The sequence below is a fragment of the Sturnira hondurensis genome, unplaced genomic scaffold (assembly GCF_014824575.4).
Source record: "Sturnira hondurensis isolate 20B ecotype Veracruz unplaced genomic scaffold, ASM1482457v3 Scaffold0019216, whole genome shotgun sequence".
NCBI lineage: Eukaryota > Metazoa > Chordata > Mammalia > Chiroptera > Phyllostomidae > Sturnira > Sturnira hondurensis.
In genome coordinates, this window is record NW_028091847.1 from 5,976,247 (window position 1) to 5,993,625 (window position 17,379).

Sequence of the window (17,379 nt, forward strand, 5' to 3'; positions counted from 1 at the left end):
GGTATACACAGATGGACATTCCACTAAATAGGGAATACACAGCCCCAATTTGGCCAGAAGACCAAGCGGCCAGCATCCCAACCTGTAGACTTTTACTTGAAATCTAATAACTAATATTTATAAGTCACAGAAATTACCAAATGAGCACTCTGTGATTTACACATCCAAAAGTCTATTTGGTATTTATACCTGGGCTTCCAAACAACATCTCAAATTTAAAATTTCCAAAATTCAACTCCAGATTTTCCCTCTATACTGGTTCCTTCTCTAACTTTTTACTTCTCAGTGATTGGCGGCAGAACTATCTACCCAGTGGTCCAAGCTAAAACACCTGGGAATCATCCTCGGTTCCTACCTTTCCTTCTCCATCTCCCCACAAACAACTCATTAACAAGCCCTATCTACGATATCCCTCAAATACATCTTTCTCTCCATCTCTACTACTACTAATATCCTTGCCCAAGCCATATGGTGCCTCACCTAGCCTATTAAAATAACCAGTCCTCCTTGTAAAAATCTTGTTCTGTTATAATCCATTCTTCAAACTGCAGTTAAAGTGAATGTTTTTAACTGTCAAGTTTCCCAAAAGAGATGTCCATATTTACTCACTAGCTTTCACAATTTCCACTCACTCCCCACTTTACAGGAATTTCAAGCCTATCAATTCTTTAAAAGGCCTCTCAAGTTACCAATGTTGCCTAAAGACTACCAAACCCATGGAAACTTTTCAGTTCTTATTTATTTTGACTTGTCAACAGCTTTTCTCACTGTTACTAGCCCCAGTCCCATTTTTTAAAAGACTCTTTCCCTTAACTGCCTTGTCTCTACTCTCTCCTGTCCTCCTTTGCCTCCTCCACTCAAGCTGTGTCTCTTAGATGGTGGTAACCCTTTTCCCTCGATCGTCATCTAAATGACAGTATTCTCTGGTCTCCTCTCGTTCTACACATTTTCAGTGAGCAGTTGCTTCTACTGGCATTGCTTCAAATGCTACCTTTAATCTAAAGAAATTAAATGATCTCTAGCATAGGTCTTTCTACTTAGCTTCAGACCCAAGTATCTAACTTCCTTCCAGACAGCTTGACTTCAGTTTCCCACAGGCAGTTCAAACTGTCCAACAAAGAGCCCTTATCTTCTCCCAAGCCTGATCTTCCTTTTTCCCTTTCAGTAAAATTGCTATCATACTTCTAGCTGCCCGAGTTGGAAAAAGTGTCGTCATAGATTCTTACCTCTCACCATGGTCTGCCTGTGATATCCCATCCCCACCTAGGCAAGGCCACCTTCCTCTCTTGTGTGGATTACTGTGCCAGTATCCTAACTAATGTTCCTCACTCCCATTTCTCAATACCATCTTCTTACTAATATCAGGAATAAATGCAGTACATGGTATCAAGACTACGGCCTAGGTCCCAATTGTTGCTCCAGTCTCTTCTCTAGCCAGTTTCCTATTGTAATAGTCTCTATCACAGCCACATAAACTGCTGGCAGTTCCCAAAACAAGCTATGCTCACTTACCTTTAGGGTTTAACATACTGTCCTTTAGGTGGACCTCTTAGACCAAATGTGTCTTTTAGGTTTCAGTTTACCTTTCATTTTCTCCAGGAAGCCTCCCCTGATCTCTCTCCTCATAGAGCAAAACTGGGCAAGATCCGTTACATATTCCCTAGTCTCTTACTGCTTATTCTTATCACAACATTTGCCACACTAATTTAAACTGCCTGCTTCCATGTCTATATTCCCCACCAAATTAAAATCTCCTACAGATATTTAATTTCAAAAGAAAATATATTCACCATTTTTCTCCCTTTACTAAATTATAATCTCTACAATGGTTCACCTAAATTCTATGCACTGTGGACAGCAAAAAGTTTCTGTACTAGATTTTGAAAACAAAGTATGTATCTAGTTTCACAGCAGGCAAACAAAATCTTTTTCCTGCAGCCAACCAAAAGAAGAAATGACAGTGCAAGTTTTTTTTTAAAAAAGCAGAAACATAATTGTACAGGAGTTATATATTATTCTACTTATAACTTCAACAGATGTTTATCTCTAAAAAAATCTGCCTGAAAAATGTTTAAAAAAAAACCAGTTTTGCTAAATCAAAACTCCCTGAGTTTTACACCACAAACTTTCCCATCTCTTTCATTTTACCAATTTAGAGGCATGAAGATTAACAGTGAGTTCAAATAATCATCAACTTCTGATAATAATTATAATTCTAGAATAACCTTTACCAATGATTATGAAACAAAGGCAAAACCAATCAGAGAAAATGTGTAACTTTGAAGCTATGTTTAAGATTTGGTATGCCTGAACTATAAGTTCTAGGTCCAGTCATTAAAAAGTTCTGGTTTCAACCCTGGCCAGGTGGCTCAGTTGGTTGGAAGGTCATCCCATACACCAAAAGATTGTGGGTTCAATTCCCATCAGGGGACATACTCATACCTAGGTTGAGAGTTTGATTCCCATTTGGGGGGTGTGTGGGAGGCAACTGATTTATGTTTCTCTCTCATATCAATGTTTCTCTCTATTCATCTCTCCCTCCCTCCATCCCTCTCTCTCTCCCTAAAATCAATAAACATATCCTCAGGTAAGGATGAAAAAACAGTTGTTTCACACATTTAATATCTTTTTAGCTATTGTCTATACAGTTTGCTTATTAAGCAAAGTCTGAGCGAGTACCTAAGAGCTTTAAAACCCTATACTTTCCTCCCTACCTTAAAGAAAGCTTCACTGATGAAATGACAAGATGGCTATTAATTTAGAATAAGAGTGAAATTGATTCCCAATGGAGGTTAAACTTGAATGACCTCTGTGGTTCCACGCAACACTTGAAGGCTCAACCACAAATAACATCACCATAAGGTTATAGTAGGTGCAATTAACATCACCATTCCAGCAGGAGGAGTGTGCTCCCAAGAAATCTCTTGTCTTCAGGATTGAAGTTAGAAATAGGTTCTCTAAATTTTATCACGTGAGCCTATCATCTTCAGCAAACTATCCCTACCCACCCCCAAATCATAACTGGTTTCTTTTGGAAGTCTAATCAAATTGCAGGATTTCTAAAATTCATTACTTACTCCAAAAGCCTATGTAAACAAATTCCTATAGGGAAGAGTTAAAAAAGATACCCATAAAAATAGGTTTGAAGCTGCTTATTAGTCAATATCTTGCTCAGACAAGTACAGTTTTTTCTGCATAAGCCTAGACTGTCATATTAAACTCTTTCAACAAATCATTTAGGTTTCTTGTTACATAATAACACACAAAAATTACATATTTAAAATCTGCTCCTTTCATCTCCTTCAAGGACATCCTTACAAATCAAGATTTGTACCTCATATTTAGAAATTACTTTTTCACACAAATTTTACACAATACCTTTCCTTGCAAGAAATCCATCGATAATGTTACATGTCACTTATACCAGTCATTTACAAAGCACGAAATACAAAAACAAACACTTCTTTGTTTTAAACCTACATTTACTATTTACTATCATAGTATTAAAAACCCAAAATTTATTCACTTTAAAATCTTGAACCAGATTTAGGCACAAATATATTAAAACAACAAACAAAACAGAAGAGAACCAATCTGCTGGTAGATAGCATCAAACGTCACTGATAGAAGCACAGTCAGTTAAGTGTGGGGATAGGGAAACAGAAGACAACCTTTATGAAAACAGTGATTCTGTTTACATGACCATACTTATTATGCACAGAATACAGTGATTTAACATAATGGGCTGCAAAAACAGATAGGTTCTTTCACGAAAATTTTATCACCTTATTCTGGAGAGAGCACAACTACTACACTAACAAGTGAACCTAGACTCAAAACAACAGATCAACAAATACAGACATTATTCAAACTGGTTAGCAGAAAAGCCAAAACCAAAATTGGGGTACAGATGGAATGTAAGTGGCCCCACGTCCTTGCTGCCCTACCTTGGATAAAAAGCTGTGGTCAAGATTACGATGATAGTAGTGAAAACACTATGAAGAAAAACGTTTCTTAATGCTAAATAAATACAAGGCATGCCCCAAAACACAGTTAAATTATAGTTCGTTTAATACCTGATATTCAACATACTACTCCTAACTCTTCAAGAATCAGAACAATGATCTGAGCATACAACAAACAGCAGTTTTACACTCCAAGGTGGTTGGAATCATCATGTTACCCTGTAGGAAGAGATTAAAATGAGGCAAACCTCTGTCCTACATTCTCACTTTCATTAGATACTTGACAGCTTAGCCACAGCTCCAAAAATCACAAAGAAAAACTGACGACCTAGTATCAAATGATAACAGCTGAGTTTTAATTATGGTAACTACAGCAAAATTCAATAGAATAATTTCATCATACCTAAAACTTCAGAATCCTGGACAGCACTATCCCCTTTAGGAAAGCAGCTGATCAGCCACAGGGGGCAGCAAAGTTAAGAGAGTGGAAAGCAAATAGCAGGAGGTGAAGTCAGAGCAGGAAATGTTAATAAGCTGGGTAATGAACCATGAATATTGGAGAGAAAAGGACAAAGTCTTAATTAATGAATTAAATCAATAGACAGATAATGCTAAACTAGTGATTCTCAACCATGGCTGTACAGTAATATCACCCCAGGAGCTTTTAAAAATGCAAATGCCTGGATGCTACCTTAGAACAATTAATTAGAATCTCTCTAGAGCGCAGAACTACTTTTTAAAGCTCTCTGAGTGAATAACTAGGGCTGAGAACCAGAGTGATAAACACATAAAAAATAAAAGTAAGCTCATCTCTATTCTCAACATTTTACAAACTTAAAAAAATTAAATTAAAAATAAATCACAAAAATCTATTTCCCAAATGCATTATTTTCATTGAGAAAGCTTTGTCATCCAAGGAGGGACAATAACTCATTAAGGACCAATTCATCTTTATAATTTTATCAAGGGAAATGTTATTTTTACCGGTAAAAAATGATTACACTGAAGTTCAAAGAGGTTAAACAATTAGCCGGAAGCAACTGTAAGTCATCCATGATGCAGGAAGACAACCTGAGCCCACTGTTTATTTTCAAGTGGTGCTTTATCTCAATGATCACACTATTTCAGTAAACACATTTTACTGAATTATCACTTTATTTAATTAGATATTTCTGAAAGTAATCTAAAACTTAACTAAGAGGATGTAATAAAAATAGGGGAAAAGAAATTTGTCCCTAAATAGCAATTCCAAAGACACTAAATTAGACAAGTAAAAAAGTCTCTCCTTCATGTTAAAACTAGCAATGGACATTATATCAATTTCTTTAAGAAATATATGCCCCAAAAGTTTTGAGAAATTAAAAGATAAGTATTACAGAAGAAATAGGATATTACTTCAAGAAAATAGTCCTAAAATGACTAAAATGTCATATTCTTTTGTGAACAAACCTTTTTATTGACATATTCTGATGAATGTCAGCTCTGGTTTCGTGCCACCTCCATTACAAAAAGGGATTTTGGACTTTGATGGAACCATACTAACTTTGAGAAGATTTACACACCTTAAATGTTTACTTAGTAGTGTTTTCCCCTGACAAAAAAAAGTTAAGATAGTTATAAAACTTCAGATCATGTCAGTGTTCTTATTCCAGTTATCCTAAAAGACCACAAAACTCAAGGGGAAAAAAATATTTGTTCCCTAAAGGTAAGCAAGGCACTTCAAATAGACACCACTGTTACTGGCCTCCATAATTCCAGTGGGATATACTTTCTAAGAATTTACCAACAAAGAATCTGAGTGATATTTGGAAGTTCTTCACCTCATATGAAGGAGACTTCAATCTCAAAACCAGCTTCATTCAGTTCTTTGTTATTTTCTGGTTGTCTCCTATGAGAAATGCAAATCTATATGACTCTACTGGTTAATTCAATTTCTTTGCTTGGTAATACTAACTACAGCTTCCAATATTTTAAAGAGTTTGACTCTATCCTATTTCCACTTCCACACTTATGCTGAAAAATGCTACAGCTTCACTTCACAGAAATCACATCTGAAAACTAATTTTCAATGAAATCATACTATAAGTACACTAGGAAAGTTTACTATTTATGTGAACCCTTCGTTTAAAAAAATGCTTTTAATCTGGATTTTCAAATATTAAAAAGAATGGAAGCTAACATTCTTTGCCTATTTTTAGGCACTGTAATTACATTATTTCACTTAATCCCCACGATCCTGGGTAGATAGAAGGTATTATCCCCATTTTACAGATAAGGAAAACAACTCAGAAAGATTAAAAATTTGCCTGTGACTCAGGACTGACCCCAATGACCCAACTCTTTCTATCATACTGCTTCTAATTTTCATGAAATAGGTTAAGAGCAAATATACTGACATCATTTGACCTGGGTATGTGTACTAGTTGCAACACCATCTAAACAAATAATCACAGGCCTGAAACTAAACCTCAATTTTCTCATGGATAAAATGGGAGTCATGCTGCTCTTGTACTTTACTGGGATGACCCAATGAAGTACAGTGTTTGTGAAAGTACACTGAGCTGAGGATTGTCACAAAACAGTAGGTGTGAAACCTCAGTAGGTGTGAAAAAGCAAGGAATACCAGGGATCAGGAGTTAATACACCTTTGGATTATTTCACTTATTATGAGTTATAATTTTTGTTAAAGTGGAAAATCATTCATAAATGCTACATATTCTATAAATGTAAAGTACCTACTACTTTACTAAACCAACCTGTCAGACTTAAAATAGGTTAAACAGGCTGAAAAACTACCTACTGTGAATAACAGATTTTTTTAAGTTAAAGTTACCTGTTGGTTACCAGAAGTTTAAGGTAGAAAAATTAAGTCCTATACCAACAAATTGAAATTAAAAAAAAAGATAATAAGTACACTAGGAAAAAAGTCTTTTAAAAAAGACTTTTTAAAAGATACTTTCTTTAGCAAAGCAGAATTTACTCTGAACATTTCCCATTAAAAACCTGCAACCCACTTACTACATGTTTTTGCGCAAATGAACTTCTTGTAGATGAAAAAGGTGAATTATTTTGTTAATTCTTATTCATAGTGTGCTTTGAGGAAAATAGCAGGCACCTTTCCAGTTTAGATCCATGCAGACAAAGTGTAACATAAGCAGGCTGGTAGAAACACTTGAAAGATCTTGGATGCCCACAGATATCTGAATCACTCCACAGTAAGATTATGTTTCAGAGTAGAAAGAAAAATCCTCTCTCCACTGGTTTTTGTTAAGGCCACATTGGGAAAGGACTACTACTGGCAGAAAAAGCACACAACGCTGTGGTATGGAGTATGCTGCCAAAGTACCAAGTGAAGCAACTGAATTTAAAAAACAAAAACAAGCACCCCCAGCCCCCGCTTTTCAAAGAGTTTGGCATCTAGAGTAAAAGTATTTTTTCCTGTTAGAGGTCATCCAAGCAAAGGTCTCACTTTCCTCAATCAAATTTGCACAGATTTTATTTTCATGCAAAATATATAGAATTAATCTAAAGTTTTCTTCTCTACTTGTGACCAAAGTACTATAAATAAAATATTCCATGGCACCTTCAACTTGTAGAATTATATATCATATAACTTAGATGATTTCTGATTGCACATTTTCGTCAGGCTTTTAGAAACAAAAGGTATTAACACTTCGTCTCCTGACTTGAATCAACCATGTTTAATATTCAATTATTTGTATTAAATAAAAGTAAATATTATATTAATAAGGACAATATTAAGGAACCACAATACCTTACTAAAAAGCAAAATAAACGTGAAAGAAAAAAAGCTAGCACTAAACCTTCAAACTATAAAAATTCAACAATGTAATGAAAAAATCAATAATATAAAACTAACTATGATGTTGTAATTAAGTTTTACGATTTAAAATCCATGAACATTGTCAATATCCTGATAGGTAAGGTGATATTCTTTTATAGCTATGACATCACTCCAGAATTAAAGTCTTGGTAGTCTAATGCCTACCATTGTGGTTTACCATTGACTACAAATACACAAATTTTAGCAATTTCTGTATGCCAAAAAGCAAGTGGTAAATGCAGTAAGACAGGCTACACATACCTCAGATAAAACCTTCTTTAAAAAGCCAGTTTGATTCTGGCTGTAGGATGCTCTTGATTTAGAAGCACCCCAAGAAGCAGTGCCATGTAAGGTCTGAATGGGGTTCCACAGCTATTGTATGTAGGTCAACTGTGATTTGATCTGGGGTTTTCTTTAGACTCCCGGCCAAACTAAGGCTGGATTCCTGGGCAAATTAGAACCAGATTGGCTTGAAGAGGCTAAATGGATTGAAAACTCTGCTGAACATTGATAAACCTTTGGTTTCCTGGCCTGGCAAAACAGACGATCTAGATTCTATTAGCTTTCTTTCGTCGAAAAATTATTTTAAATGTCTAGGAGCATTCTCATCTTGTTCCATGATGATTTCGACCTCAAAAAAAAAAAAAAAAAAACAACCCGCAGACATTAAAATAAAATTAAAAGGTAATAATTCGCGAAGATTAAACTAGAACACCAAGAGGCAATTTATTTAAAATGTTCTAAACTTAGTGGGAAAAGTAAGTGAGCCAAATTCAGCTGCAAGGCAGTAAGCACGGATACCAACTTGAATTAGTGTACAAACCGACACAGCCCCTGGGATCACTCACTGCGCGGCGAACTAAGTTCCCATTCCAATGAGAAGCAGCGCTACCTACTCCTTTATTCCGCCTCCAAATTCACCGCGTAAATCTTCTCAAAGTAGTTTCAAGTCTCTCCAGTCTTTGGGCCACGCGATAACATTTAAACCTAACGACCCAGTTCCTAAGGCACTACACAGGTCAGCTTTTTAGGCTTTTTCTTTCTAAATACATGTCAAGGCCAAGGAACTCCTAACCGTTGCCTGCATCAGGATTCCCAGACTGTTAGGACTCTCGGGGACAATTAATGGGAGGGGGTGGGGGAGGGTGGGTTCAGACGCCTCTCCTTGGAAAAGTAAAGGACGGGCTGAGAGGGTCCGAAAAGAGGAGGTGGGTCTCGGGAAAGTAAAGGTCGGGAGGTCAGGCAGCTTGTTCAAGCCAGACCGGGAAAGGACAGCCTGGGGAGGAGGAAAGCAGACCCCCACCCCGGCTGGACGCACTTGGGGAGTCCCCGTCGCCCCGGCAGGTGAGCGAGCCCCAGGTGGGGAGGGTTCGCGGCCTCCTCTCAGCTGGGAAGAGTTCAGGGCAATCGGGGAGAATCCGAAAAACCTGTTGGAGTCCAGGGGGAGGGAGGCGCCAAAGCATCGCGGGGCAGGAGGAGCCCCAGGAGGAAACGGCTCTGCGGACGCCCCCCGCCCGCACTGCGCCCCGCGGTCGGGGGTTACCTTTGAGCTGGGGCAGGGGGTGCAGCTCCGCCTGGCTGCCCTGGCTGCGGAACTGCGACGAGCCCTGGGAGCGCTTCTGCCTCAGCGCCTTGCGCACCGATTTCCGGGTGAAGCCGTCCACTTTCTCCGAGGCCGAGATGGCGGCGCTAGCAGCCCCCGCCGGCAGCGGCGACGACGACGACATCTCCGCGGCCCCGCCGCTTGGCAGCTCTGGCTGCTGCTTGCACGGAACGGGCAGCGGCGGGAGGAGGAGGCGCGGGGCGGGAGGGGGGGGGAGGCGCGGAGCGGTCGCGCCCCTCCGCCCGGTCCCCCCGGCCACACCGCCTTCCCGCTCCCCGGCGCGGCCGAGCTTCTCCTCGCCCGCCGCCAACGCCTCACGGCCGCATCTCGGTGCTGGAGATTCCTGGTCCCCGCCGCGCGGCGGGCTCCCGGGGCTGGCGGAGGCAAGGGCGGAGGCGGAGGAGGGCGAAGAAGTTGTTGACACCGGGCGCGGAGGGCGGGTGGAAGGGAGCCTGAAGTTTAGGCAACTGAGGCCAGGGAGCAGGGGTGCGGGCGCGGAGGGCGTCTCTCGTCCCTTCAGTCCGGTGGCCCGTCGGCCAGCACCTCAGTGGCCGCTGCCGGCGCTGCCCGCTCTCCCCGGAGCCTCCTCCCGAGGCGCTGCCATCGCAGGTCCCTTCTGAGCCACCGCCGCGATCTCCCCTCTTCCCTGTCAGTGCAGTCCCTTCATCTCCCGTGGCGGGGACCCGCCGCCCGGGCTCTGAGCGCGCACACTCGCGCTCCTCACAGAGCGGAGCGGTCCGCGCCCCCTCCCCCACGCGCCCTTCCGCCGCCCACGCAGAACCCCCTGCGAGCCTCCGCTACAACTTGAGAAGGTGGTGGGGACGCGCAAAGAGGGGAGTGTGTGTGCACGCGCGGGCGCGCGCCGGGGCGTGTGGCCCGGGGGGAGGGGCCTCGCGTGGGGTGGGGAGGAAGGAGATTGACAACTTCCGTGGGGTCCCGTCAACCCCTCGGGATACTCTGGAGGGAGTAGTGGGTGGGAAAGCATGCCAGCTCCCTCAGCCAATCGCAGGGCTCAGCGGCAGTAACGCGGTGAGGCGCAGCCTCCTGGAACAAGTCTCAAGCTGCGACTTTAGGCAGGGGAATGGGGAGTGGTTGTGTGACGGATTTTGGTCACAGCCAATCGTAAGTGAGGACGGCGAGCGGAGTGCCGTTTGCGTCACAACGGTGCAGTGAATTTTCTTGGAAGGGGAAGTGCCCCCTGCACCAGTGAGCATCTTTTCACCCTTGCATGACAGCTCCGGGAGGTTATTGCTTTCCTGACAGCTTATGAGAAGACCAAGAAAAGAGAGGGAGTGGTTTCGAGAGTAAAACAGAATGTCCCTTCCCTTCCATCTCCTCTCTGCGGGCCAATGAGGAACTGAAGCGCCTGGCGGGGAGCCTGAGGGCTGGGGCGGGAAAAAGCGCCCCGCGTTGCGTCACCGAAAAGGGGCGGGGCAAGGATAGGGTGGGGAACGACCGGTGTGATTGACGGGCTCGTTAGCCGTGGGGAAGGCTAGGAAGTGAGTTTGTCCAATCGGAGTGAGATACTGGGCTTCTGGGCGGGCCTTGGAGCCTCACTGCCCCTAAACCGCGTAATTGGTAGTTGGGGAGTAAATTGAGAGGCTTAGCTACCACACTTCCTGACAACAGTGCTTGCGCCTGACTTGGGCAATCTTGCATCTACCGTTTCAAAGATTTCTTCAAATCTGCACCCTCCAGGAAGAGGTTTCTCATATCAATTTAGTACTCCACTAATTTTTACCCCTTATTCAGCCAAAGACCTTGCTGATCAGTGGTTTGCGTATTTTGGGCTTGCCGTTTGGGCTCTTCCTGGGATCTCTTTCTTGGAATTTCCATCTATATTTTAAACTTTTTAAGGACAGGGACAGGCCGTCTAGTTTTTAGTGCAGTGTTTTCCATATAATGATGCTTACTAAAAAATAAGTGAGTGTTATATGAGAAGTAAAGCAGAGAAACATGTTCTGTTCTCTACCTTATTACCCAAATTACAGAAAGTACTAAACAAAATTGAAAAATTTGTCATTTACATAAAAATGGGTAAACACTTGTGGAGTAGAAGGAGTGGCAAGTTATTAAGCCTAGAAAAGAAAAGTAAATAAGTGAGCTGAATAGTCTTGTCTTCCTTTGACTTGTCAGTTTTGCACTGGTGTGCGCAAATCTTCATTCTTTTCCGGGAACTCTAGTCCTTTTCCCTTGGACGTAATTAAAATAGCTGCAGGTATTTAAGCAAAACTACCTGATGCATATGTATGGAAGATTCCAACTTTGGGTAGGAAGTTGGGTTCTATATCTAGAACCAAATTACTGCCTCAAAATATTTTCTTCCTCAGATTCACAGAGCAGTGAAATTGTACACAGTCCTTCCAGTCAAGGAGGCTGGGACCTCAACAACATTTTTGACACCTTTCTCTTTCTCATCCAAAGTTGCAGACCAAGTTGAATGTACACCTTCACAAATGTTCAGACCAGGCTGCCTTCACAGTTTGCACAGCAAACATAGTTCAAGGCTTTCAAACTCACTGCCAGATCAGTCTTTAAAAGTGCCACTTTCTTTAAAAGTGCCACTTTTCATTTTTCCAAAGAAGACTTACAGATGGCCAAGAGGCACATAAAAAGATGTTCAGTGTCATTGATTATTAGGGAAAAGCAAATCAAAACCACAATGACCACGTCACACCTGTTAGAATGGCTATCATCAAAAAGACAAGAAACAAGTGCTGGAGAGGATGTGGGAAAAAGGTGCATTGTTGGTAGGAATGTGAATTACTACAGCCACTATGAAAACAGTATGGGAATGCCTCAAAAATTAAGAATAGAATTACCATATAATCCAGCTGTTCTACTTCTGGTTGTTTATCTGAAGAATATGAACATACTAATTTGAAAAGATACACGCACATGTATGGTCATTGTAGTATTATTTACAATAGCCAAGATCTGGAGCCAACCTAAATGTCCACTGAGGGATGAATGGATAAAGATGTGGTGTTATATATTATGGAATACTAACAACCATAAAAAGGTGAAATCCTGCCATTTGTGACAACATGGATGGATCTTGAGAATATTATGTTAAGTGAAATAAGTCAGACAGAAAAAGACAAACAGATGATTTCCTCACACGTGAAATATAAAAACAACAAGAAACAAACATAGAGGCAGACAACAGATCGGTGGTTACCAGAGGGGAGGCAGGTTAAAGTGAGGGTGAAGTGGATAAAGGGGGTCAGTTGTGTGATGACTCATGGAAACTAAACTTTTGGTGGTTAGCACCATGTAGTATGTACAGATATTGAATTACAATATTGCACACCTGAAATTTTTATAATGTTAGAGACCAATCTTACCACAATTAAAATATAAATTAACTTTTAAAACGACCACTCTTGCCTTGTTGTCACATTTGGAGAACCACCTGGCGCCTACAGAATACACTCCAAATTTGAGACTCTCCTCAATCTCACTCCTAGCCGCCTTGCCACGCATCAGTCCTACCGTGTTCCTACACAAATTCTTTTTTTCAGTTCCGACATCATTATATATACTGATTCCGTAGAAAGTGAGTGTTGCGCTTCCTTCACTCTCAGTTTTTACTGTTCCAACATCTTGAAATAAGCAGCTTTCCCCCTATCTTGTTGAATCCTGTCTTTTCTTTAAACCTCAGCTCAACCCCTATCTTTTGATGAAGTCATTCATGATGATCTGGCCAGAGATGATGCCTCCCTTCTGCAGATTCCTATAGCATTTGTTTTCTATAGCACTCTCGGGTGTGCTCCTGTCATCCCATTCCATTGGAGGTGGCACCATGCCCTTTCTCCCCCAAAAGTAGTGGACACCAAGGGGGAAAGAGCTCAGCTATTTTACACCTCTGTGTCCCCTACTGAGCACGGGATAGATGTTCAACCAGGTGATCTAGTTCTCAAGGGCAGCGTTTCTGGAAGTGTTGTCATTGGATTGCCTACATCAGAATCCTCTGAGAGATTATTTTAAATTCAGATTCCTGGGCCTGACCCTGGAGACACAGAGTCAGAACCTATGTGAAAAGCAATGAAAAATCTATTTTTAGCAAGCTCCCTACATCATTCTTCTGCACACAAAAGCTTGTAACTACTATTTTCTAGTCATCTGGATGTTATTAAAAATAGATTATAGATATTTAGAAGTCAGGGGAAGTATTTTTATAATAAAAAGAATTTACATAGGATGAGAAGGGAAACAAATAGCAGGAAGCAAACCAATAGACTAAAGCTGAAATTCATACTTAAATATGATAAGATAATAGATTCTGGAAAACAGATACTGACTGGAACAGATAAAAAATAGATATGAGAAGCAAGTTGCTGCTAGGCTTGGAACCAACAAAGCTGCCTAGGCTTTCTGAAATGGTCTCTTGGGGAAGAATTTTGAGCAACATTTTAAATATTTTTTAAAGTTTTTTTACTATGTTATTATAGTTCTTCCCACTTTTTCTCCCTTTCCCCACCTCCACCCAGGCCGACCCTCTCCCTTCCCTGTCCATGGGTTGTACTTAAATGTTCTTTGGTTAATCCCTTCACCATCTTTCATCCTGTTCCCCTTACTCCCCTCCAGCAGCTGTCAGTTTTTTCCATGTATCTATGCTCTGTTTCTATTTTGTTTGTTAGTTTATTGTGTTCATTATATTCCACATGTAAGTGGGATGATATGGTATTGGTCTTTCACTGACTGGCCTAATTCACTTAGTATCATATTCCCCAGGTCCATCCATGCTATCGCAAAATGTAAGAGTTTCTTCTTTTTTATTGCTATGTAGTATTCCATTGTATAAATGTACCACCGTTTTTTTTTTTTATCCACTCATCTACTGATGGGCACTTAGGCTGTTTCCAGATCTTGGCTATTGTAGACAGTGCTGCTATGATCCTAGGGGTGCATATGTTTTCTTGCATGTGTGTTTCAGGATCCTTAGGATATATTCCCAGAAGTTGAATTGCTGGGTTGAAAGGGAGTTCCATTTTTCATTTCTTGAGGATACTCCATATTGTTTTTGCAGTAGCTGCGACAGATTGCATTCCCACCAACAGTGCACTGAGGTGCCCTCTTCTCTATTCTGACAGGTGTAAGGTGATACCTCACTGTGGCACAGTTTTAAAGAATGAGTGACTTGAAACCTGAAAAGAGAAGGATGCCATTCCAGATCAAATCACCAAACATTTTCGGGGTGATGGAAAGAATGGAGCTCACAAATCAAAAGGCCTGACTTAATTACTTATCAGTAGTATGATCCTGTCAAGTCAGTCGTCCTTTCCAGAGCCACGGTTTCCACATTTGTACATTGGGAAACAATAAGCAAACAACCTTCTTCTGAATGTTGGCAAGAGTTTTAAATGTGACACATGAAAGGAACCACTTGGGAAAGTGAAAATTATACACGTGATCATTTTATACACGTGCGACTTTACAGAATATTTATTCCCCATGCATGGTCTTGAGTAAATAAGGTATCTGGGTTCTAAGCAGAGATTTGTTCACTGAGAATCACCTAATGGGAACTGGATCTCAGTACTAATTGACCTGCAGGTGCTCCTGAACTCCTGCCTCCTCCCATCTGGGAAGACCCTCAGTAAACAGTGATTCAGAGGCCAAGACTTCAACACTGACAAATACTTTGCATGGTTTGTCCTCGTATAACTATGCTTACTGATCTCATTCTTTGATTCATAATGCCTGGCTCTCTGGGGAAATTAAACAGTTCATGAAACAACAGTATTTGTGACAGGAAAATCATGTTCCTGTACAGGTTTTAAAAAGCACACCAGAGGTAGTGTTCTTTTCCAGTCACTGTGAAATTCTCTGAAGCACATTCAAGCAGGATTCCCAAGCTATGCTCCAACAGAACACCCAACAAACACGCTTTATCTGCAGAATCAAATAGTAGTGGCATTTTCCAAATTTGCAAAATTAAACTTTCTCCCCTATATCATTCTTAAAAATTTGATTCTTACTACTGCTTCACTATACTGGAATCTAAATCAAGGTAGTATCTGATTTATCCTAACAATGTTAATTTTTAATACAACACTTCTTTTTGTTTAAATACTGGCTGGTGTGGCTCAGTGGATTGAGCGCCAGCTGGCGAATTGAAAGGTTGCCCACTCGATTCCTGGTCAGGAAACACCTGGGTTGCAGGCCAGCTCCCCAGCTGGGGCCATGTGAGAGGCAGCCAATCGATGTTTCCCTCCCTCTCTTTCCTTCTCTCTAAAAATAAATAAATTAAATCTAAAAATTTTTCAAAAACCCATTCCAGTTATTTAAAATTCAAAAGGAGTAAAAGGGTAACAGGAAAAGTCCTTCCCACTCCTATCTTCCAACACCTAGGTCCCCTACTTAGAGATAACCAGTGCTGGCAGGTTCTTTTATGTGTTTCTAGAGATACATGTTTACTTCCTTCATTTTTAATAAATTCACATTTTAAGAAGCACCCCCAGAAGGTACATGATTTATACGTATTTCATCACCTGAACAAGTTGGAAACCACTTCTCTAGACTTCAGGAACCTTCCAGAGTTCCCAGAGTTCTTACAGGTTTATTCATTCCCATTCATTCGTTCACTATTTTATTCATTGATTCACTCAGGTAGTAGGTACTCACAAAAGCACGCTATACATCAGCAGAATCTGAAAGTTGAGGGAACCTTAAAAGGCTGATCAGTGCAGATTGGGTCCCGTTGGTAACCGACCCCCAGTAGAGCAAGCAGGTCCTTCTCGTGGACCTCAAAATGATCTAATTAGGATCCTTTTTCTTTTTTTCTTTTTTACATATCTTATAGGAGACTTTTGGTTCTACATAAAGTGAGATCTTCTTGCTAATAACTTGTTATGTGAGTCATCAAAGCTTATTAAAATTTGATTTTCATAAACTAAGCACTTCTCTAGATTTTTTTTTCAAGGACAGACACATCAAGATTACTAAAATCTTCAGGAAGATTTAAAAGGGCAAAGAGTTAAAAGGGCAAAGTTAAAGAATTAAAAGGGCAAAATCAATAGTCATGGTTTTCAGTTGCTACCATTTTTGCCTTTTAATGATAAATTGCGTTTAGTGAGGCTTATTTTTATTCAATGAGTTTGTTGTGGGCTATTGTACAGGCTATTGTGTTGATCAACCAGGAACACAGACTAGGTTAGTGGCAATGGAGATGGTTAGGTTAGAGATTAATTCAGCGGATTACTTAGGATTTGCAGAGGGACTGAATATGGGCTGTGGGCACAGCATAGGTGGGATTAATTTTTCCAAGACATGGTGGGATACTTACCCTTTATGAATATCACTGAACCCTTTTCTTGTTAGCTGCGAGGTCTTTAGCGCCATGTAACTGAGCTGTAGTCATAAATGTCCCATAACCCCTGGAGTACCCAATCCTGTACCTGTATAGATGAGGAACTGGGATATAGTTTGAAGGGGCCCATCTCATACCATGTCTTCTTGTGCTTGCAGAGTGGGACTAAAAAGCCTGATGTTGGCAAACTCTCTGCACTTTAATTCAACCCCGCTAGCTTTTTCTCGAGTGCCTTGTGTGCCAAGTGACACACCAGACACTAGGGATGAAAAAATAAAGTGTGGACCTTAACAATTTAGTGAGGAGGAACAACATAAACAAATGATCAAACACTGTATCATAAGTGTTCCTCGGGGGTGTTGTGTGAAAACAGTGGGAAGATCAAATTTCATCTGGATGAATGAGTAGAAAAAATTTAACAGATAAAGGAAAGTGAGTCTTGAAACAAAACAAAGTTTTCACATGGATGACACCCACATACACACAAAAAACACATCCCATTCAAGAAATTAGCTGACCCACATTTCTTCATCACTGACAAGATTTTCATATCTACTTATTTCACACAATATGTTACTAAGAAAAATTTCATTGTAACAAAAGAATTGTGTCATGTCACACCTTGTGTCAGAACTTGACCTGGAGGTGGATG

The 17,379-nt window shown here is 40.7% G+C and overlaps 1 protein-coding gene across 1 annotated transcript in view; it reads right to left on the reverse strand.

The window, feature by feature from the left end:
* Positions 1-10,258, reverse strand: part of PPP2R5A (protein phosphatase 2 regulatory subunit B'alpha) — a 71,876-nt gene extending 61,618 nt beyond the window's left edge. Inside the window, exon 1 of the mRNA XM_037027535.1 lies at positions 9,353-10,258. Coding sequence (XP_036883430.1) covers positions 9,353-9,536 — 184 coding nt within the window. The 5' untranslated portion in view covers positions 9,537-10,258. The remainder of the gene's footprint in view (positions 1-9,352) is intronic.
* Positions 10,259-17,379: the final 7,121 nt, after the last annotated feature.